A 25,073-nucleotide genomic window follows, 5' to 3' on the forward strand; every position below is an offset into this window, starting at 1 on the left:
TTTTAACTTCTAGCAAGATGTACAGTACATGTTCCCATGTTACTACATGCATTTCTTTTTATGACTAGTATATGAACCTTTTTGTACCAGACACTAACAGAAAACAACTGATTATGATTTTCTAAACCTACAAGAAGCAAAATGAACATAAACTATCATGTAACTAAATAAGTAAAAAGCAAAAGTGCATTTAAATAACAGAGTTCTTGGTAATACTGTTTTTGATCAAAAATAGCATAAAAGCCATCCCACCTTCAACAAGGTGACCCTGATCAGGATGGTCCTACACTGTCTAATATTAAAAACCTTACTGTGTGTCAGAGTATGTTTTTTATTATGATTTTCTGCAGATCACTACAATACTTTTGGAGCGCCCCCACACCGCCGCAGGGCCGAGGGGCACCCGGAGCCGGGCCTCTGAGTCTCTGCTCTGGGGGTTGTCACGGTGGCTAGACCCGGTCCGTGGCCCTGTCCGTCAGTGGGGGACGTCCGGTGAAATAGGTGGTAGTAATGGTAGCGATGTAACGGTGCGGTTGTGGGGTGTAAGTCGCGGTAAATAACGAGGACACCAGTTTGCAGTCTCTTTACCTCTTTACTGGAGATCTCTGAGTCCTCAGTCCAGAATACGGTTCACCAGGCTGCGCAAGTCCGGCCGGTCCAATGGCACCTCCAGAGCCCTCCTCTCAGGTGGAAATCTGTGCCTTCCTTCTAGCGCTATGTGTTGTAGTCCTTCCCTGCTGTGCTCACGGAAAGTGACCCCACAACGGTTGTGTCTGTTTCTTAAGTTCCCTCACAACTCGATTTGATGTTCCTCTGTAATCCACCCCTTCCCTGTATTCAGGTTGGAATGGCACCCGTTTGTCAGGTAGGCCTGGAGTTCTTCCGGGACCCTAGAGACGCCCCTCTCCCGCAATTGCCCCCCAAGACTTCATAGGTGATATGTGGTAGACAGCCCGCCTGAGACCGACTGTCCTGCCGCTGTTTGGAGTATGGCTTGAAGCTGTATTCTAATCCACTCCCTCGGCGCTCCGGCCACCGGTATTGCGCCTCAGCAAGGTGCTGCCTCTTTCAGCACAACCCCTGCTGGTATTCTCCTTCTGCTTGATCTCGTTTCTCACTCAGCACAATCTGCCTCGCTTCTAGTCCTTTCCTGAGTCCCGCCGCTTCCAGGAGCCTGCGCGGACCCGTTACGTTCTTTCAATGCCAAGCCTCTGCCAGGATCCCACCCCTGGCAGAGACCCTACAGTCTCTCCCTTCACAACACCCCCTGCCACAGGGTGTTGCTCCGTTCAATCCCGTCAGCGTTCTCTCTAACTTTCTGCCTGACCCCCAGTTTACCCACTATGGTGGGGAGTGGCCTAATGAATAGCACCCTTAGCTCCCCCCGGAGGCCCAGCTGTGAAACATATTGGTGTCTGTGATACCTGATTGGAGGAACTCCTTCGGTGCCATCGAACGTACCATGGCTCCCCTTAGCGGCAGAGCCACAGTACTGCAACGACCAGAACTCTGGGGCGCTGCACTCCCCCCTGGTTAAACACAGTACTCCGGGACTGGGAAGAAAAACAACAATACAGATTAGCAAAAAGACATACAATTTTGTTGAGTGCAAAACGATAAGTATACTTGAACAGGCTTCCCTTTATGGGAGGTGAGGACACTTTTAACGTTACAAACATGGTCAACATTATAAATTACAGGCTATGCATAACTCCTGTTACCCAACCGGGTATTCTACTTAGTGCAAATTCTGGAACAATAAATTAACATTGCCTTTAGGAAACATACACTCTTAGTTTACCAAAGGCCTTCCTATAATCACATTACAGGGTAAGGTAACTTCACATTCTCCTACTTTGAACCTGCAGGACCGCCTGTCCCTATGGCACCAGACCTACTGCCTCTCCTTTCTTTTACAGGACCGCCCTGTTCATCCAGGGCCTACTGCCTTTCTCTACTATACATGGTATAGACATAACATTCCTTTCGTTTAAAGAACTCTGAGCCAGCTCTACTCGGCTCCTTTAAGGACTCACTCTCTAACCCCTACGGGTTCACTCTCTGTCCTTAGTAACAAAGTAACTTTCAATGGGGACGCGGGGTTTACCTTCTATCCTCACCTTCATTATTACTTTGCTTACTTTCAACTATGCAGACCTCTATCTCTACCCCTACGGGCTCTCTGCATCTTTTCTTTCTGCAAAACATTATTTAGACATTTCAACAAATTCAACACATATAACTTAGCATGTAAAACAGTTACATTTCTTTTCAAGGCATCATTATGGCATTACTGTTCTGCAACAGTATCTCTCTCAAGTTCAGTTTCTCACATCCCCTTTAAGAGGAGACCAAGTCTTTCTAAGGTAGCTCGTCTTCTCAGCCTACCGGCCCATGCAAAGGTTCCGGCATGGTATCTTCGCAAAGTGTCTTTAACTAGAACCGGTAGGAAAGGTATCTTCACAAAGTGTCTTTGGCTCAAACAAATAGGGCAAATATCTTCGCAAAGTGTCTTTGGCTAAAACCAGTAGGGAGCACCTTTAAGAAGGTGCAAACTATTTACAAGGGAAGTTCGAATCATGCACAGTCCATGATTTCTGCAGTTCTTTAAACTTGTGCAAAAATTTTAGGAAAGGAAAACAAACAAAGAGGATCCCGGGTCAACAGAAGGATCCATTAACCCTGGGCGGGTTTAGCAGCAACTTAAAGGAATAAAAGACAAACAGTAACTATTTACATTTTCACAAAGTGACTCTTCTTTCAGAAGTTTCCATGAGGCGCCTCCTGGCGGGCGGACCCCTGCAATCCAGGTTTCAGGTCCACTCCCGCTGCCAGATACACCCCATGGGTTCGGGTCTGTTGCACGACCAGGTCGTGCGCGGCGATCAAGGTCTGTGTTCCCACTTCTCTCTGTGCTGGCACATCAGGGACATTGATCGCCCGCAGAGGAACTTCTTTAGCCACTACGGTGGTTGCGGCGATCGGGCGGCAGATCGCTAGTTCTGTGGTTGGGCAGGTGGAGGCGACCAGGGTGGTTACAGGTCGGTCACACGGTGGCACTTTGGCTACAGGGGCTGGTTTCTCTTTCTTGTAGACGTTCAGGGCGAACCACCCTTTTTCCCCAAAATGCCGGGTGTAAGTAACACTGTCTCCCGGATAGAGGTCTCGATCGGGGTGACCCTCTCTAAGGTGTGACTCGACATCCCGTCGGTTAACAAAGACCTCCGCGTATAGCCCCGGTTCTTTAATGAAGCCCCAGCCTCCTTGGAGTTTAAAGACAGTGACGATGCCCTGCCTGCGCGGGGCCTGGTGAGTGGTGGGGTCCTTACGGGCCCGGTCCTTGACCGCCAAATCTTTTTGATGGTAGGCCTCCCGTTTAGCCTGATGTGCTTTCTCTTCCTCTCGCCACCGCTGTTCTAGCTGGATCTGGTATTCCTCCCAGCTTAGGGCCTGTACCATTTCTCCCTTCTGGGTCTCCACCCCGGGGAACCCCATGAGATTGGATCCAGGGTTCACCCAGCGGCACACCGTGCGCTCCGCGCTGACCTCACACGGCAAGGGAGTAGGGGTGATTGGGGCTCGCATACGGTGTTCCATGCCCGTGGCTTCCTCCCATGGTAACAGGCGCTGAAGTCTATGGGTCCCCGGGAGAGGTGGTGCTGCTACGGGACCCACTAACACACCCTCTGCTAGTGGGGTAGGATCGGCGGACTCACCCACTGGTACGATTCCACCTTCTGCGACAGGTCCCGCTGGTTCTTCCGATGTCCGGGAATCCACTGCCGGTCCCACCTGATGCGGGGCCTGGACTCTTACATGCAGTTGGAGGAGCTGGTTATATAAATCCTCCATCTCGGCTCTCAGGAATTTGGTGTTATCCACGGAGGACAAGCTGCTGGGCTCAGCCGGGTAGTCAGGGGAGACTTCCACTTCAACCCCGCTGTCGGGTTCGGAGCTGCTGGCCATAGCGTCCTCCACGTGGGTCGCTTCCTGGTCTTTTTCCCGCTCTCTCCTGCGTGAGCAGTTTCGTTTTCTCTGCCTCCGCCCCCCATTAAGGATTAGGAGGCGGATCTCTGCTGCTGACGGACACGTCCTCACTGCACAGAAATATTTAGACTGGGCGGCCATTACTGTTCGCGCTCTCCAGCTCGGCTACGCCCACTCCACGCCCCTCTTCTCTTCCTGCGCTCTCCTCAGCGCTGCAATGGCGGCGGATTTTGGCGGCAAATGGCACAGCACACAGTCTTGCAATAAAGTACAGTCCAAGCACAGTAAATCACAGTCTCTAGGCACACATGACCTGATTCTTCAGGCTTAAGTAGATCCTGTTCGTGACGCCAAGTTGGAGCGCCCCCACACCGCCGCAGGGCCGAGGGGCACCCGGAGCCGGGCCTCTGAGTCTCTGCTCTGGGGGTTGTCACGGTGGCTAGACCCGGTCCGTGGCCCTGTCCGTCAGTGGGGGACGTCCGGTGAAATAGGTGGTAGTAATGGTAGCGATGTAACGGTGCGGTTGTGGGGTGTAAGTCGCGGTAAATAACGAGGACACCAGTTTGCAGTCTCTTTACCTCTTTACTGGAGATCTCTGAGTCCTCAGTCCAGAATACGGTTCACCAGGCTGCGCAAGTCCGGCCGGTCCAATGGCACCTCCAGAGCCCTCCTCTCAGGTGGAAATCTGTGCCTTCCTTCTAGCGCTATGTGTTGTAGTCCTTCCCTGCTGTGCTCACGGAAAGTGACCCCACAACGGTTGTGTCTGTTTCTTAAGTTCCCTCACAACTCGATTTGATGTTCCTCTGTAATCCACCCCTTCCCTGTATTCAGGTTGGAATGGCACCCGTTTGTCAGGTAGGCCTGGAGTTCTTCCGGGACCCTAGAGACGCCCCTCTCCCGCAATTGCCCCCCAAGACTTCATAGGTGATATGTGGTAGACAGCCCGCCTGAGACCGACTGTCCTGCCGCTGTTTGGAGTATGGCTTGAAGCTGTATTCTAATCCACTCCCTCGGCGCTCCGGCCACCGGTATTGCGCCTCAGCAAGGTGCTGCCTCTTTCAGCACAACCCCTGCTGGTATTCTCCTTCTGCTTGATCTCGTTTCTCACTCAGCACAATCTGCCTCGCTTCTAGTCCTTTCCTGAGTCCCGCCGCTTCCAGGAGCCTGCGCGGACCCGTTACGTTCTTTCAATGCCAAGCCTCTGCCAGGATCCCACCCCTGGCAGAGACCCTACAGTCTCTCCCTTCACAACACCCCCTGCCACAGGGTGTTGCTCCGTTCAATCCCGTCAGCGTTCTCTCTAACTTTCTGCCTGACCCCCAGTTTACCCACTATGGTGGGGAGTGGCCTAATGAATAGCACCCTTAGCTCCCCCCGGAGGCCCAGCTGTGAAACATATTGGTGTCTGTGATACCTGATTGGAGGAACTCCTTCGGTGCCATCGAACGTACCATGGCTCCCCTTAGCGGCAGAGCCACAGTACTGCAACGACCAGAACTCTGGGGCGCTGCAATAGTATAGGGCGAAAGCCAGAATGTGGAAGCTCAGCTTTGTTCAGTTGAGGACAACACCAGGGAGGGGCAGACACCTTTAGTAGGCCGGAAAAGCCTATTGCATTTTTTAAAATGGTAATTTGGAGCAGAAGGTTGAAGCTCAGCTTTATTTAGTTGAGGGCAACACCAGGCAGGGGCACACAGACAGACACCTTTAGTAGGCCGGAAAAGCCTATTGCATTTTTTAAAATGGTAATTTGGAGCAGAAGGTTGAAGCTCAGCTTTATTTAGTTGAGGGCAACACCAGGCAGGGGCACACAGACAGACACCTTTAGTAGGCCGGAAAAGCCTATTGCATTTTTTAAAATGGTAATTTGGAGCAGAAGGTTGAAGCTCAGCTTTATTTAGTTGAGGGCAACACCAGGCAGGGGCACACAGACAGACACCTTTAGTAGGCCGGAAAAGCCTATTGCATTTTTTAAAATGGTAATTTGGAGCAGAAGGTTGAAGCTCAGCTTTATTTAGTTGAGGACAACACCAGGGAGGGGCAGAAGCCGTTAGTAGGCCCTAACCACCATTTTTTTTTTTAAAACCACTTAATGAGAGCCGGAAGGTTGAAGCTCAGCTTTATTTATTTGAGGACAACACCAGGCAGGGGCACACAGACAGACACCTTTAGTAGGCCGGAAAAGCCTATTGCATTTTTCAAAATGGTAATTTGGAGCAGAAGGTTGAAGCTCAGCTTTATTTAGTTGAGGACAACACCAGGGAGGGGCAGAAGCCGTTAGTAGGCCCTAACCACCATTTTTTTTTTTAAAACCACTTAATGAGAGCCGGAAGGTTGAAGCTCAGCTTTATTTATTTGAGGACAACACCAGGCAGGGGCACACAGACAGACACCTTTAGTAGGCCGGAAAAGCCTATTGCATTTTTCAAAATGGTAATTTGGAGCAGAAGGTTGAAGCTCAGCTTTATTTAGTTGAGGGCAACACCAGGCAGGGGCACACAGACAGACACCTTTAGTAGGCCGGAAAAGCCTATTGCATTTTTTAAAATGGTAATTTGGAGCAGAAGGTTGAAGCTCAGCTTTATTTAGTTGAGGGCAACACCAGGGAGGGGCACACAGACAGACACCTTTAGTAGGCCGGAAAAGCCTATTGCATTTTTTAAAATGGTAATTTGGAGCAGAAGGTTGAAGCTCAGCTTTATTTAGTTGAGGGCAACACCAGGGAGGGGCAGAAGCCGTTAGTAGGCCCTAACCAAAGTTGAAGGCCAAATGCAGTTTAATTTCTGATATATTTTCCGGCGTACAAGACGACTTTTTAACCCCTGAAAATCTTCTTAAAAGTCGGGGGTCGTCTTGTACGCCGGGAATCGCCTTGTACGCCGGGTGTATATGGTGGGTGGGGGGGGGGGAGTGATCCTGATGACGACGAGGGGGCGTCTCACAGAAAAGTGAGTATCCCCCATTACCTTATCATAGCGCTGCAGCGTGGGGTCTCTGTGCTGGGAGCGGCGGCGGCTGCTGTGCTGTGGCGGCTCCTCTTCTGCAGTGTGGGGCCTCTGGTGCGGTGGCGGTGGCGGCGGCGGCGGCGTATCTTCATGCAGTCGGGGCTCCTCCGGCATCTCAGCCTGGAAGCCCCGCCGGCAACTCCATCGGTACAATGCGCTGGCCTCCGGGAAAATGGCCGCTGCTTAGATTCAGATCTCGTTGAGATCTGAATCTGAGCATGCGCAGCCCCCAGCGGCCGGGCCACCGCATCGCACCTATTGAGCTGCCTCCGGGAAAATGGCCACTGCTCAGATTCAGATCTCGTCTCCCGAGATCTCGGGACGAGATCTGAATCTGAGCAGCGGCCATTTTCCCGGAGGCCACCTGACCGCATTGTACCCATGGAGTTGCCGGCGGGGCTTCCAGTCTTTGAGATGCCGGAGGAGCCCCGACTGTATGAAGATACGCCGCCGCCACCGCCCCACAGCACCAGAGGCCCCACACTGCAGAAGAGGAGCCGCCACAGCACAGCACAGCACAGCAGCCGCCGCTCCCAGCACAGAGACCCCACGCTGCAGCGCTATGATAAGGTAATGGGGGATACTCACTTTCCTGTGAGACGCCCCCTCGTCCTCATCAGGATCACTCCCCCCCCCCCAAAAGGCACATATTCACCGGCCCTATAAGACGACATAGGGTGTATAAGAAGACCCCCGACTTTTAAGAAGATTTTATTTTTTAACTGGTAAAGTTGGGGGGTCGTCTTATACGCCCAGTCGTCTTATACGCCGGAAAATACGGTAAATAAATTTATAGACAGCTATATTTTTATGCATACATCAATCAAATCAGAAAAAAAATTTTTTTGGTCATTACATTATATTTTTCTTTGCTTTATCTTTCGGTCTGAAAACTGACAAATATTATATGCTTATGGTGCCTTTTTATCAGCAGGCAGCATAGTTCGTGTTCACATAGCGCATGGTATAAGTTAGAGTTAAGAGTCTCTCTGCTTCTGCCATTCTCAGAGGGGCGTTCCACCTGAGCGGCATTGGGGGTTTAGCGGAGTGCACCTGCTTTCTGAGCATTAGCTAACAAGCCTCCAGCTAGCTCTGCTGACTCCAACCTCCACTTTCTCACTAATTACTCTTTTCAGGGCCCAATTAGCGTGTTTGTCTTTATCGATATTCTTTTTCTGCATGAATAGCCTAGCAACCTGATATGTAAGAATCGAATAGCTGTGAGAGCAGCCATTTCTGCATTTAAAGTTAAAATATGTGTGGAATATATATTCTTAGCTAAGCTGGCAAGTGCTCTTGCCGTTACTTCACTAGTAAAATAGATGTTTGCTCATAAAATTAATCAGAAGTCATTTATTCAATATATGCTGATTATTAAGACATACATATTATGATGGATAAATTAGATATAAAAATAATAAAACCTTGATACTTGGCTCCAAAAAAACAAAAGTGGTTGCTCATGTCATGGTTGCTGATGGTTCATATGTACAGATGGCAACATTTTAGCGCAACAAGACATATTAGACATGAGATATAACCCCTTTACCCCCAAGGGTGGTTTGCACATTAATGACCAGGCCAATTTTTACAATTCTGACCACTGTCCCTTTATGTGGTTATAACTCTGGAACGCTTCACTGGATCCCACTGATTCTTACTGTTTTTTGTGCTACATGATAGTGGTAAAAAATTTTTGCTATGACTTGTGTTTATTTGTGAAGAAAAAAAAAACGGAAGTTTGGTGAAAATTTTGCAATTTTCCAACTTTTAGTTTTCAAGCCCTTAAATCACAGAGATATGTCACACAAAATACTTAATAAGTAACATTTCCCACATGTCTACTTTACATCAGCACAATTTTGGAACCAAAATTAGTTTTTGTTAGGGAGTTATAAGGGTTAAAAGTTGACCAGCAATTTCTCATTTTTACAATGCCATTTAAGGGCTCATTTCCACTTGCGAGAAACACGTCCATGTCTCGCATGTGGAAACCAAGCTGTGGCGCCGGCACTCCAGAGTGGAGCGTGCGGCCGCATAGGAACACATGGAGCTGCACGCTCCACTCCAAAGTGTCGGCGCCACAGCTTGGTTTCCACATGCGAGACATGGACGTGTTTCTCGCAAGTGGAAATGAGCCCTAAGGTAGTTTAGGGACCACATCACATTTGAAGTCACTTTGAGGGATCTATGTGCTAGAAAATACCCAAAAGTGACACCATTCTAAAAACTGCACCCCTCAAGGTGCTCAAAACCACATTCAAGAAGTTTATGAACCCTTCAGGTTACTTCAGATCCAAAATGTTTTATTTTGATAAGGGTAACAGGAAAAAATGCACCGCAAAATTTGTTGTCATTTCTCCTGAGCATGCTGATACCCCATATGAGGGAGAAAACCACCGTTGGCCGCATGGCAGAGCTCGGAAGGGAAGGAGCGCCATTTGACTTTTTGAATGCAAAATTTGCAGGAACAATTGGCAGACGCCATGTCACGTTTGAAGAGCCCCTGATAAGCCTAAACAGTGAAAATCCCCCAGAAGTGATACAATTTTGGAAACTAAACCCCTCAGGGAACTGATCTAGATGTGCGGTGAGCACATTGAACCCTCAGGTGCTTCACAGAAGTTAATAACGTTGAGGCGTAAAAATAAAAAAAATATATTGCATTTTCATAAGGGTAACAGGAGAAAATGCACTATACAGTTTGTTGTGAATATTCTCCTGAGTACGCCGATGCCCCATATGTGGGTGGATACTACATGCTGTAGAAACTGTCAGCTCTGCACTGACAGACAAACTTGTTCATCATGCACTGGGCATGATCAGCAAGTTTCCTAGGTCTGGGGACCTGGATGTCGTAATGACGACATCGAGTCACCATGGCAACGATCGGAACCCCATGTCACGCTGCAGGGTCTCTGATCCAAAGGCAGAGGGGCTGTCAGTACTCTGTCGGTTTCCAAAATGCTGCGATAGTGTTCGATCACAGCATTTCGGTTGTTTAAGTGCCCGGAGCGGTTTGTGACCACTCCTGGCACTTAGTTCCGGCTGTCAGAATCAGCTGACACCCAGCGGTGATCGCCTGCACACTCTCCGTGTGCGCAGGTGATTGCGCAGACATAATAATCTGTCCCTGGTCAAATAGGCCCAGGACACATGGACAGATTATTAAGTCTTATGTCAGAAAGGGGTTAAACACAATGGGCCTGACTCATCAATACTTTGGCGAAATCCAGAATTGTGCCAAAATTTTAGATGAACTAGATTGTGAGCCAGACCCTCTCATCCAACACGAGTCTCTGACCTTATAAATGCTCTTCTGGACAAATGTATCAAAAAATTCCACAGACACACTTCAGAATGTTATAGAATTTCTTCCCAGCAGTGCAGAAGCTGTTGTAGCTGCTAAGGAAGGATCAACTCCACATTAATGCCTATGGTTTTAGACTGGGATGTTATAAAATATCTAGACCAGTGTGAACATGCACTTACATGCTGCATGTGCAACAACTTATATAGCAGTTCATCTCTTTAGGTTTTTTATTTCAGTTTGTTTGCACTCAGTGCATATAAAGGTGTGGTCTGCCTTTTCTTTAAGCTGAGCATTATATTCATGTGTTTCCCCATGGCTGCATGTCTACTAGCCAAGTTCAGTCCTTCTCAGCAATTATCCACATGACAAATGGTAGCGTGTTAATATTACAGGTTAGGACCCTCCCGATTAGGGTCATCTTGACCCGGTGGGAGGGCTTTTACATTTTTTTAATCAAAATTATGTTAACTAAGCACCCTATATTATTGTCATGCACTATTGCTATTTATTAATTTACTGCAGGGAATTTACTTATTATGTTTTTAACTTGGGTTTTACACTTCAGAATCTTGTAGAAAGTCTTCCCAGCAGAATAGAAGCTGTTGTAGCTGCAAAGGAGGGATCAACTATCAACTCATTAATGCCTATGGTTTTAGACTGGGATGTCATAAAATATCTTATAGGTGTAAAGTGTAGGTGTCTCAATACTTTTTTACATTTTGTAAAACAGATAGATAGATAGATGATAGATAGATAGTTTTTCTTTTCTCTTCATCCTTCAAGTAAGTTGAAAATACATCTGTAGGTGACATATGCTTTTGAACTCACAAGACAAGAGCCGTAAAAGTAAGGAACCTGATTATGAGGAACGAGTTTGTCTGGTCTGAATAGTTCCCATGAAGAAAGGATAGATCAGACTTGAAATAGATCAGGAAAGCAAATGCTCAGTGGGGTTGGAACATGTACAAGCTGGTGAAAGTAGGAAAGTGAGATTACTTACTGAGGGATAGAACAACATATAAAAATAAGCAAGGTCGCCAACCCTTTTATATATTGGTGGATTACAATGCAGGCAGTTATATGGCTATAAGAATTGTAGCTATGATGATTAGATTTGCCAATTAGCTTCCCAAAAATTAAAATATAAAGTTAGAATTTTAACAACTTCTTGTAAGAAGAATACTTAAGGGGAATCTGTTAGCAGGTTTTTGCTACCTCACCTGAGAGCAGCATGATGTAGAGAAAGAGACTGTGAATCCAGCAATGTATCACTTAGTTTACTGGGTACAGAGGTTCTGACAATCAGAGTTTTTAGATGTAGCTTAAAGCAGAGCTGAGTGTAATAATTATAGGGGATAACTCAGGAGACTCTTTGCGTGGAACAAGACAACTACAGGACACAGTTTTATAAGTGGTAAAGTCTATATTATCACACGGTGATTCAAACAGGTGCAGAGAGAAACTCAAGTCCACAACACTTGGTGCAAATATCAAATGCAGCTCAGCAGTCTATAGGAAACTTCAGAGGAAAATGCAATCACGCAGAAAGTCTATGAAGCACAATTATTCTTGAGGATACTTGACACGAATAAGACCTTGCTTAGTCCAAAACACAGATAGATATGCTGATAAGGCAGTTCAAATAATATCTTAGCTCAACCAGGGAGGTCTGGGTAATAGTCTCAGGTTCTTGCAGAGCAGAAACAGCTTACATGTCCAGCAAATGCAGATGGAAGTAAACACGAGCAGCAGATGAAGGAGGATTACTGGAACTGGTGTATGCAGCAGGAACTCAGAGCAGAGTAGCAGGATAACCCCACAGGTTAACAGGAGCAGGTATATAGCCAGGGAGTAACCAGAGGTCAGGAGCTGGATGCAAGGCAGAATACTCTAGCACAGACTGAAGGCTGGGGTGGAGTTTTATAGCAGGAAGACACTGTACATGAGACCAAAGACGCCATCTTTGAAAAGGGCAGTAATGCACAAAAAGGTAATAAAAAATGTTCAGAGTCCTGACACTGAGGAAGCTAACCCCGCCCACACCACAGCTAACCCCGCCCATATCAGGCTTCCCATGTACAAAGTCTATAGACAGGAAAATGCCTTTTGAAAATATTGTCGACTATCTGAATATATTCATCAGCAGCGCATCCACTGACACTTCACCCAGATCCTGTGTCACAGGATTGGGCAGATTTGGACGAGAGACCGCATGCGAGGTAGTCACAGCAATGATAATGTCCTGTTGATGAAACATTCAGTGTAAATAAACAAAAGCACACAGCCTGACTTGTGACACATCATTAAAGTGAATGTGTCACAAGAAAAAAACGCTATTAACTTGCTGATATGGGGTTAATCTGCAGGTTAATAGCATTACTAACTTTTTTCCCTGGCAGCAGTTGGTTTCAGTCACAAAGGCAGCGTTGGTTTAGTCACCGCTCTAAGAATACAGAGTAGCATCTGTAACCACGCCGCGGCGCTAACTGACACTGGCTCCGCATTGGGGCTGGCTGTCAGGGCCAGGGGCGCAGTTACCGCTGCCGCTCCGTATACTCAGAGCGGTGTCTAAACCAGCACCACCTCTGTGACTGAAACCAAATGCTGCCAGGGAGGAAAAAGTTAGCTTTCTACCCGTTATTTGGCTACATGCAGTCGCTGGGGAGATTAGTAACACTATTAACCTGCAGATTAAGTCCATATCTGCAGTTTAATAGTGTATTTTTCTGGTGACAGGTTCCCTTAAAGTTCTGTGTTTTAACCCCTGCCTGATGCTGTCATCAGATTACATAGCAAAAGCCTGATGACAGATTCCCTTTGAGGATATACAGTGTGTGAAAAAAGTATTGGACACATCAAAAATTTTCAAAAAGTAAATATATTTCTAAAAGTGTTATTGACATGAAATTCTCACCAGATGTCTGTAACAACCAATCAAATCCACACAGGCAAAGATATAGAACCATACATGTCCATATATATATTGGGAAATGTGTTTTTTCTATATGGTCTTTAAAATGGCAATTTTAAGTGATAGCCGTAGTCATAGACCTTGATAACGTGAAAAACACTATCCTAAAAACCAAGCATGAGGTGTATTGATGTATTTGTAGTATTGAGGGGAATTGTATAAGATGTCTCATGGACTTATAGCATATTACAAAGCATTTGCATTCATTTCTTCTAGGCAAATGTGTCAAGATATCCGGTAAGAACAATATGGAGTCTGGACCCCAGAGCTCCTCACCCAGTCATCGTCCTCCAGTGTTCTTAACCCCAGCAGCCAAGAAATGTAACCGAGTGAATGGGGAGCGAAGACCGCTTCAAGAGTGGCTTATTCATCTTCTAGCCTTAAAGCCGTGCCGGAAACATGACCTCATACAGCGCTTAGAAAAATCCAACATGTTTCCCAGAGATCACACAGAGCTACTGTCTGCCCTGGATGAGGTAGGAATTTATTCCTGTTTATGATCGAGTTACTGAGGATTATGAAGCAAAATCAACTTATCATGCATTTTTCTGGAAACTTACACTGAAGATTGCCTAACAAGTAGCTGCCGTCATGCCCGGTATATAGAGAATGTACTTGCCTTATTAGTAAAATTATGGTTGCGCCCGTTTCAGATAAGCATAATAAAAGCCCATTTTAGGGTGTTTTATGGTCACACTGGCTCCTGAGTGGTTCTACTAAACTGAATGTAGATTACTACAGAACAGACGTATAAGCCTTATATTTTTACATTTTTGCACATTAAAATTTTTTGTAAGGTCTCTTGCTTATCACGTTCTGGAGATTCAGTCTCACATACATCCCTAAGGGTTATTTCAATCCATGGATCCGCATTGCGATCCAGCATAGTTGCAGAGTGCCGATCGGTTGCCATTGTAGCAAAGGACCTGCTGAAGGCCTTCATGGCTGCCATTTTGGTACATCTGTGAAGCCTAGCCACAGGCCAATTAAATAATTCATTTTGTATATTTAATATTACATATTTTCTATATTTCACATGTTTTAGAAGTCGAAAAAGTCCTGGGCTTTCAAGAGGCCCCTTCCTACTCCATAGTGAATATAAGGATCAGAAAGCTATCAATCAACAGCTCTATGTGGCTTTATATTTATAGGCCAATTATCTTCCCTAAACTATAGCATTAATATAAACACGTAACTTATATGGGATGTATTTTTCTGATAATGCCAGTTATGAGCTTGAGAGATCTTGCCAATATGCAAATCTTGTATTAGACAGATACACCGCTACACCCAATTAAAGGATTAACTTGTTTTTGTCTCCTAATTTGAATTACGAGGCGATAGCTGCTGAAATCATTTCATTTTATGGAAAGATTAACCTTGAGCCGTTTCATCTAAGCTCAGTGACCTTCTATTCATCGAAGGCCCCAATGAGAACAGTTGAATGAGGACGGAGGTATAAAGTTTCAGACTTTTATGACCTGATATCTAAATAACAAGGTTGGATGTATTATGATCAGTTTTATCAGAGTCGACTATTTGAACCCTATTGTTTAGCATATCTACCTAGAATAGACGGCCTTCCTCCCATATCTGTAATGTGAGAGGTTCTTCGTCTAAATTTAATATCCGTGCATTTCTTTTCTAAATCCTAGGTAGGATGCTTAAGTCCAAAGGATGGCAAGTACTGCCTGAGAGAGGAGCTCTACAGCCAGGTGCACAAGGACTGGATGGGATACACCCCAGAGGAAAGGCAGCACATGACAAGTAGTCTTGGGAGGTATGAGAAGCTGGCTTATTATTAACCCATTGACACCATGTTCGGCTAGTGTGATTATATGGTTCTTGGTTTAAAAAAAAAAAAAACAACAGTGTTGGGAAATGTTACCTATATGAACCAGATTGCAGGCATGTGGATCTGATTGGTAACTTCTGGCAATTTTTATTGAAGCCCATTTCAAAGGGACGTGTCAACTATCCTATGTGTACAAGGGTCTCCCAAGTCTCCCCAAGCAGATAAAAAGAAGGGCAGGCATGTTGAATGTCAATCCTTTTGTTCTTGGGTGAGATAAACCACTGCCACAAATGCATACATGTAGAGAAGTCAGGAAGATTAACAGTTGGGTGACTACTTTTGGAGGTGTATAGATAATTTAAAGGGTTTGTCCGGAACTTACTTATTAATGACCTACCCATAGCATAGGTCGTCTGTATAAGACCAGAGGGGATCCCATAGCCGCCACCCCCACCCATCAACTGAAATCTGCTCAGCAGCTGGATGTAAGCAGTGTATGGAGCAGAACACCTCAGATCCATACACTGTTCAGTGACAAGTATTGCAATTTATCTCCCAGTAAGGACTGTGACCCAAATAGGCTAGAAGGTAGGGTCCATGACTAGGAGGTATGTCCAGGCCGTGGGTGGGTTTTATATAAGGAATCTATGTTATGAAAGGGGGGACACATGACAGGAGGTGTATTAAAATGGTGTTTGGTATTGAAAAATGGGGCAGGGTCACAGGGGGAAATAGAGGGGTAGTGGCAAAAAACAAGGACATACCTGATTGGTGGGAGAAACGGGGTATATATGTTGAGGAGGGATGGTTAGGGGCTGTCCGTAGGTAGAGCACCCTCCCATCCTTTAATATAAATGTGAGTGATGGTTTTGGCCTTTTAGGAGCTATTGTGTGGCAACTTGGTTACGCAATATGTCATGGCAGCTGGCAAGATCGGGTCTTTGGAAAGCCAATGGTGGTATGGTGAAAGGGGATGGAACCCGTTTGGGAGGGTCTCCTCCCCTTCCCAGTTTTGGTAAATGATAAACAATACCAAGGGATCCCCACTGGGCCAAGGTTTCAGAGCGAAAATTGTATGCGGCACAATTCAGCAGGAGGCTCCCTGAATCGGAGAGTGGTGGTTGAGGGCAAAGAGGAGCAGTTGATGGCGCCAGGGTGGCGTAAGAGAGGCCGAAAGGGTCAGCCTTTCCTTAGTCATCTGAAGAACCAGCAGATGCTTTGGCATAAAGAGCACAGTACTTTCAGGCCAAGCATGAATGTAACCACTATGGTCACTGTGTCTGCCATAAATTCTAAGGCAAAAGGAGAAAAATATTTTAAAATAATTGTTAGTTCTTAAAACTATCAAGATGATGTATTTGAGATATATTTATCTAAATATTCAAGAACTGGTCATCAGCACTATACAGATGACACTCGACCTGTGGACCTTGTGAACAATGCATTTATGTTATTATTCTTTAGGTCAAGGTTTTTATGGAATTTGCGATCACTGCCCAACTGCTATTAATGGGAATCTGCACCAGGTTTTTGTTAACTCTATTGAGAGCAGCATGATGAGGGGACAGAGACTCTGATTCCAGCGATGTTTCACTTACATTACTGGAATTTTGATAAAATCCTGTTTCATTTGCTACAGATTTAGCAGTTCTCAAATGCTGAGCTCTGTATAACCCCGCCCACACCAGTGATTGGCAGCTTTCTGTGTACACTGAGTATAGACAGAAAGCTGCCAGTCAGTGATTGGGTGGGTTTATACAGAGCTCATGAATATGGAGGACTACATGGCAGCAGGCCTACTAGTCCTCTAGTGATGATCTCCTGCTGATAAAACAGTGATTTTATAAATACTACAGAAAGCAGACCAGTAAGTGACACATCAATGAAATCAGGCTTTCTGTCTGTACGTTATGTTGCGCTCACATTAGGTAGCAAATACCTGGTGATAGATTCCCTTTTATTACCTGATATATATGCTGAAGCTCTGACTCCTTCTCTGTAAGCCATGGGCAACCTTCTTCATGTCGGAGTAAATCCGTGACTGATCTATAGCTGTGGTTTCCTTGCAGTCTGTGTGCTTTGGAGGGCATGGCTGTCACACAGAGGTTTTGTACACTTGATTGATTGAAGTTTTAATCTGGAATGATCCCTGTGGACTGCAACTTGTAGTCTTACATTTGTCATGAAGCTCCATCACTCACCGGAAGGTTGGGGTGAAAGCAGAATGTTGCTCAACCCTTCCTCCTGTTTATTATGTGGCACGCATTTGCCTACAATGCATTTATCTTTACTGCAATTATTTAATCACACCCAAGTCTTATAGGCTTTTTTCTCACAGCTTTTACAATTGTTTTTCTTTCATTTCACAATGTTGTAGGAAACATGCAAGCATTTCTTCATCACAGAATTACCAGCCTACTGCTGAGAGAGAGCGAACGCACCACGGCCTGATATCTACCCATCCCGCTGCCCGTCACAGGCCTCCTGACGGTGTAAGTTATGGTCACCACGAGGAACCCAGCCCTAAACACTGTGACTTAATGTATTTCAAATCATATGTATATTATTATTGTATTCATTCCCTCACATTGCTGTTTTATTTTTTAGTACATTCATGTGCATTGTACATTGGACATATAACAGACAGGAGAAAAACCGAGTCTAAATGCCAGTATTTATAAAGATAGGTACAAACTTTATTAAATAATCTATATAAACATAAAATCAATATTGTGCACCAATATGTGCACAGCCGTGAGCAATACAGTAATATTGTAACACTATGGAATAATTAATGTGACGTTCCAAGAAAAAAAGAGAGACACAGTACACCTCATCAGTATATATGGGTCATAGTTAAGTTCTAGCCACTACGCGTATAGATGAGCCCACTAAAAGGCATAAGATGTATACTAAGCGCCACAGACAAGATGGTAAATAGTATCCTATTGGACATGTTGAAATAAGCAGCGAAAAAATATATAGCCGTCAGCAGCGAGTTGTAGCCGCCTAACACACATGCAATAGCCGTCCAGATACTATCAGTCAGGGGACTCCAACCTGCCCATAGCGGCGAAAGGATAAAAAATCCCCCAAATGCCCGAGTGGAAATGTCAAGCAAAATGAACGCTGCCTGAACGAAAGTAATTACCCATATCGCCCCCTGAAGAAGGTGATCTCGCACCGAAACGTGCGTTGGGGTGAGAGCGCGGCTACACCTGTCTTCATCACGATATTTACCATCTTGTCTGTGGCGCTTAGTATACATCTTATGCCTTTTAGTGGGCTCATCTATACGCGTAGTGGCTAGAACTTAACTATGACCCATATATACTGATGAGGTGTACTGTGTCTCTCTTTTTTTCTTGGAACGTCACATTAATTATTCCATAGTGTTACAATATTACTGTATTGCTCACGGCTGTGCACATATTGGTGCACAATATTGATTTTATGTTTATATAGATTATTTAATAAAGTTTGTACCTATCTTTATAAATACTGGCATTTAGACTCGGTTTTTCTCCTGTCTGTTATCTATTAGTTTGAGTCGCTCTTTGCCTTATTTTTCAAATGCAATCTAGCATTGAGATGCAACTATATGCATGGTAACAAGTGTATTCCAATTATGTTTTGGGGACTATTTGTACAGTACATTGGACATATGTAACAAGCTGCGCAGTTTTACTAATACAATGGTGCGTGCTGTCCACTTATTGACACTTTACTAGGGCAGGTTCCTAGTCTTCGCATCTTTTGGATTCCGATATTTTACACTTTGAGCACCCATTACAAAGACTGACAATTGGTAGATGTGTTTGTATATTTGTCAGCCATGACAGAAATCAGGACCCCATTCTCTACACATCAGGTACTGCTAAATATTAGGGGGTCCACATACTGTTCTTAGCTTGCACTTATCATTTTGCAAGAAGTGCAACTTTGCTGTAATATTTGCTTGAATGTGGCAAACAATGTAAAACTCTGCTTACTGAATAAATACTTATATGGGTTTCGCACAAGTGATGTATACTATATTGATTAGATGTGCTGGAATATATTAATTAGACCTAATTGTCAGGACCCCAAATGATCCAAACAAAACAGCTCTGTGCTTGGTGCTTTATTACCCAGTGAACAACACCCCCTTTTAATGATCCAAATAATTAGCCGTAAATAAAAAGGCCCATATCTCTGAAACTGTATGTCGGATTTGGAAAAAAACAAGGAAAAACTGGTTAACTTTGACCTTGTGACCAGTGCTCTTTAAAGGGAATGTATAGTCAGAAAATGATCTATTATTTAAATCAGGCTTTTATGATAAATGTATTTTTTTTCTTTTCCATGTCACTAACTATAGAAAAAATAGGAATCTTAGGCCAAGTCTAACACTAGCTTCACACTTCCATACAGATGTCTTTTCAACAGTCTCATTATCATCACATTCAGGATTACAATGATAAGTAACCCTCCCACATGCAGTAGGTGGGACAGGTCCGCCATTACAAATGTTACAGCTCATCACCTCCCGCTCCCCTCATAAGGACCTTTTCTCAGATTACAGCACATCTAGTTTATGTTGTTGATAGGAGTGGAACCTGGTGTTCACACAATCACCCAATGTCGGGATCAGTGGAAGTACCAGGAGTAGAACCCCTCACTGACCAGACTAGTATGACTTTTTTTTATAAATATGCTATTTAAATCATGGGGCCGCTCTCAAAATAAAACATTAAGGGTATTAGGATTTGCCTTACACCCATTGTTCTGTATGTTTCACATATTGCTTTATGTGCTGACTTTCAGAAACGTCAGGTGGAAGGAGATCTTGCCGAGAACAAAAATTATAAAAGAATAAGATCTTCACAACTGGAGAGTCATTTACATGGACGACATACTGCTTCTCTATCCACTTCAGACTCATCAAAATCCAGACATCTTCCGTGTTCTGAAACCAGCAAAATCTTAGGATCAATCCCTGAAAACCACAACGTTGTGTCAGAACAAAGTCACAAAAAGCAGAAAGCACATCAGACATTGCACAAAAGTCATGACAGAGAAACACACAAAAGGACAAAGCTTTGTGATGAGTCAGGAAAGGAAAAAGTTAGACCGGAGACAAGTCCCCAATCTCACCTTGGAAATAAGTCAGACTGGCACAAAAATGAGAAGAGAGATCATGAATCCAGTGAAGAAGAAGAGGAGGAAGATGACTGGGAAGAAGAAGCTCTCATGCTGGAAAGATGCCTCACCTCTCCTGAAGGTAAGCGTGGCCATGAATTTACTCACTGTGGTATTAGTCTGTGACCTCAAATGGCACGATATCATTATCAGACTTTGAATATCAAAATGCCAGTACTGTGTAACCCCAAATGTCGATGTGTACCTTTATTCTGAGAGTCCTAATCCAAGAATGGTTATACAGAACACCTAAATGCCAGCATGCCATGCCATTGAAATTATATCATGCCATTAATCACAGATCCTTAAATGACAGCACAGCATTACTCTTAGATCCCAAATGTCAATGCGTTATATCATTGTGAAAACCGAACACCTGCCATAATTTTGAATGCCAAAATTCTAAGGTGCCATTATTTTGAATGCCAAAATACCAAGATGATGTGATTTTAAATGCCAAAATGGCAGTGTTCCATAATTCTGAATAATCAAATGCTAGTGTGACAATCATAAACTCCCAAAATGATAGCAAGCCATTAGTAAATCCCCAACGTCAATGCATTTTGGGAGCAGGAATGCCAATCTACCATTTTGCTGATAGCCCAAATGCCAATGTGATATTAATATTAAATACCTATTATTATATTATCTATGTCTGTGCAATGCACAATATACTGTATTTAATGGGGAAGTAAATGCAAACATTGGATTATTCCTGCATGATACAGATGGGCTAATCTGCGTCTGCTTTCAGGTGAGTCATTCAGATTGATTGAGTTACGCATGACTCATCTCTGGTAGACATGAATCTCAAACATGAGGACAACAGAAGGAGTGTACAGTCTTGTAGCTTAATTGCAAAATTCTAAGCACTTTGAATATATATTTATATGTCCTGTGTGAGCAAAAGAAATGAAAGTCAGGTATTTGCAAACCTCATTAGGCAACTTTTTGGCAGTGAAAGGCGAGGATCACACAAGAGTATTTTCTCTCTTTGGAGAGAACAAGGCTGATTTTGCTAATCACACTCTGATCAGAGTTTGATCACAGGTTGATCCGATATTCTTAGATTTGGAGAATAAAAATTTGTTTTGCCATCTTTTCCCTACTGTCAGTCCACAAAAATCTGACTGTACTGAGATGTCATCCAAGTGCGGTGATTTTTTTCCATTAATCCAAAGACATGAATGGCCGAATACGATCCGATCGGATGCATCTTGTGCATGCTGTGATTTTTTTCTTTGGTCCAAGCAAAAAAATTGAACATCTGCACGACCATAGAGAATAACGCTGGGACAAATACTATCCATCAAAATATTTAATGTCGTGTGCACAAGGCCTAAGGCTTGTTACACATTCCAATTTGTAGAGAAATTAAGTTCTCCATCTTCTCCGAACCTGCGATTTTCTCATGCAAAAGAATTGCATCACGGCAAGATGACACTCAGCTCAAACCGATGCATACTGGCCAGAAAGAACACGTTTCGGTGCTGTCTGGCAAGAGACCATCCATGGTAGTGTTAAAATATATGCACTTAGCTTCAGTTGGGCTACTTATAGCCATGATGGGAGCACCAATCAAGGCCTCCGCCGACCACAGGAATTCCTCAACAACAGAAGTAGACGTTGTTGAGTTATCTCTGGATTATAACAGCCAAGACTGTTGAGAGGACGATTGCGTGTATAGCAATACATAATCTTATTACTGGTAATTCAGTTGAATCTTTCAAAATGTCATTCTTCATTCTTCATGCCTTAACCACATCGGTTTTACACCATGCATCCAAAATAAGGGAGTCGGGGTTGGATATAAAAGTCACATGGTACTCCACCAATATGGCAGTATGGTGGCTCAGCTACCAGTATAGTTACTTTGCAGCGCTGGGGTACTGTGTTCAAATCCCACCAAATACAAAATCTACATCATGTTTCTATACTCCCCCCTTATGCATGTGAAGGTTTTCACCATGCAAGGGAATTAACATTGTGGACCCCAATGGGAAAAGTAAACACATCGGCCCCAATTCATCAAGACTGGCAGTTACCGTGGACGGGTAGCATGGAGTGCAATTTGTGGCATTATTGACTAGCAGGGATCATTGTTATGCCCACTATGCTGGAACTGGACAAAAATGTCATAAGACTCACATTGCACAAAAAGAATAGCAACTTTTCACAGCTTTCTATTCCAGTTTTTGGGTGTAAAAGCTTTGATGAATCAAGGTCAAAGTCTGTAAAGTGTTGTGGAATATGTTGGTGCCCTGTATATGCGAGCATAATTATATGCAATGAAGACTGTAACGCTATAGTTGCGGACAAGCACATATGGGCAGGTGCATGAAGCCTAGACACCTGCCTCCTGTATAGAGAAAGAGACAGAGCCACGTCCTCAGAGTCACAATTAATGAACAATGTATAAGGAAAAATGTAAGAGTAATGGATACAACACTATTCATCTTCCACGCTTGCCTTAGGCAAACAGCGTTGCTTGCATTCAGTTCAGCCTGTGTGGTTACATTTTAAAATGGATCCTGTGCTGGATCCTGAGAAGCGCTTATTTCAGCCAGCTATTGTATCTTGTGGTGAGCTCCACTATTGTGCCTGTGTGTAAAGTCCTGGACCGGGGCTGTACACCTGTACTGCACATTGTCCCAAAGCAAATATGAGCTGACAATGTGCATGTCCCTTGACAGTGTCTAAAAAGAGACAATCCAAGAGCAATCAGGCATGAAGGATGAAGATGTTAACTCTTTAGAGAAGAAGACAATTCCTAGGAAAAAAAAAAAAAAAAATGAAAAAATACTGTACCCTGGTGTAAGTTAATAAGTGAAAGCAATAGGGCATATAAGTAACATTGGGTACTTAGTAAACACCATTTTTGATAAAAAAAAACAAAACATAAAAGCCATCCCACCAACGTCAAGGTGTACCCAAGTTCAGGATGGCCCGCCCTAGCCTCTAGTATTTAAACCAGACCAGGACCAAACCAGACTAGATTTAAAGAGGTTTTCCACTAATTGGACAACCCCTTCTCATTCCCTATTTTTTCCACTTGTACAATAATAGCACCCATATTCATCTCCGGTGCCAGCACCGTTCCAGCAATGTTGGTACTGGCTCTTATGGCGGTCGCGTGACATTGTTATCAGCACTGGCTCTTACGGAGATCGCATGACATTGTTATCAGTACTTGTTTCTCTCTCCCCTCCTTCGGATGAATAGAGTGCGTCAGGAAGAAGTGTGATTTGTTCAAAGGAGCAAAGAATGAAGCCAGTGCTGATTGGCCGCAGGGATTGCATTACATAACAATATAAGGATGTAGAAGGGGTTGTCCAAGTAGTGGAAAACCTTTTTAAAGGAGACTTAAAGGCCACGCAGTTTCTATAAAAGTGGAAAAAAACATGTTCCATGTTGAGTTGTAATTGCCGAAAACTCCAGTCCAGGTGATGTTGCTGTTGTGATGTGTTCTTGTGACACTTCTCGTTGTCATTTGAGGAAAACTTTGTATGTAATAAAGGAGTGCTGCCAGGCGGTGGTGGTCCGAGTTTTTAGAAACAATTAGGGAGGAGTGTGATCCAGTAATATGAAGGTTTTCAGTCTCAGATATAAAACATAGCGTTTATTAAGCCATTAAAAGAATTCCAAATACATTGGCATTGTGCAACTCAAATGGTAGAACCATTAGTATCTGAGCCTTCATATCGTTGGATCACACTCCTTTCTAATTGTTTCTGCTGCAGCTGCTCTGGCTTGATCCATGCGATGCTCTGGATGTTCTCAATTCCTCACGCCCGGACTACATTTATTTCTGCAATATAGTTCTTAAACCCCAACCATTTAGTCAAAACTCTTCTTTAAATTACGCAGATACTCATGTGTTGCGCCAACAGAGTGACGTACGTGTTCAATAGTAAGTAATAGCCTATGAAGTTTTTTGAAGTGGTAGGTACTAGTGATGAGCGAGCACGCCCGGGTGATCTCCGAGTATTTGTAAGTGCTCGGAGATTTCGGTTTTTTTTGCCTCAGCTGCATGACTTACAGCTGATAGACAGCTTGAATACATGTGGGGATTCCCTAGCAACCAGGCAACCCCCACATGTACTCTGGCTGGCTAGCAGCCGTAAATCATGCAGCTGTGTCAACAAAAACTAAATCTCCGAGCAGTTACAAATACTCGGAGGTCACCGGAGCGTACGCGGGAAAACCCAAGCAACGAGTACACTCGCTCATCACTAGTAGGTACACTTTAAATGCTTTTATTTGGGGCTAAAAATTAGTTTTGGTAATTGGGTTTTATTAAACATTTTGCACAACTTGCCTTCTAAAGCCTCTATGTTGCATTGTCTACTCCTGGATGCAGAATGAGACAACTAAGAATTAGTGATGGGCAAACGTTATCAGATAAGCGTGGTCGGATAAGCGTGGCCGGATAAGCATGCTCTGCTGTTGAGTGACTTTGGCGTGCTCGAATAATATGTTCACGTCCCCGCGCCTTCATGTCTCACGGCTGTTCGACTACCGCACCACATGTAGGGATTACCTAACAAACAGCTGCGAGACATGCAGGTGGGGGCACTCGAACATATTTTTTGTGCTTACCGAAGTCACTCAGTTAGCTCCCAAACATGGTCAGATAACACCTTATCCAAGCATGTTATTATTACAGTATTATTAGTACCCTTTGCGTAGCCCTGCGGAAAGCACTATCTGAAAAGCCTGATGAAAGCAGTGTTTAAAGGTGCATTTACACCTGTCAATTGCGGCTGTTTAATGACCATAGAGATCGTATGTTTACAAGCCCATCAGTGGTTGTTTAATGGC

At 44.3% G+C, this 25,073-nt stretch overlaps 1 protein-coding gene across 2 annotated transcripts in view; it reads left to right on the top strand.

Annotated features, from left to right (window-relative positions):
- Positions 1-25,073, top strand: part of ELL3 (elongation factor for RNA polymerase II 3) — a 188,344-nt gene that overhangs the window by 142,875 nt on the left and 20,396 nt on the right. For both annotated transcript variants that reach the window (XM_077263576.1, XM_077263577.1), the window contains 4 exons: positions 13,493-13,752; positions 14,932-15,056; positions 17,449-17,563; positions 19,878-20,334. In XM_077263576.1, the coding sequence (XP_077119691.1) occupies positions 13,493-13,752; positions 14,932-15,056; positions 17,449-17,563; positions 19,878-20,334 (957 nt within the window). The remainder of the gene's footprint in view (positions 1-13,492; positions 13,753-14,931; positions 15,057-17,448; positions 17,564-19,877; positions 20,335-25,073) is intronic.

This window comes from Ranitomeya variabilis, chromosome 5 (genome assembly GCF_051348905.1).
Source record: "Ranitomeya variabilis isolate aRanVar5 chromosome 5, aRanVar5.hap1, whole genome shotgun sequence".
NCBI lineage: Eukaryota > Metazoa > Chordata > Amphibia > Anura > Dendrobatidae > Ranitomeya > Ranitomeya variabilis.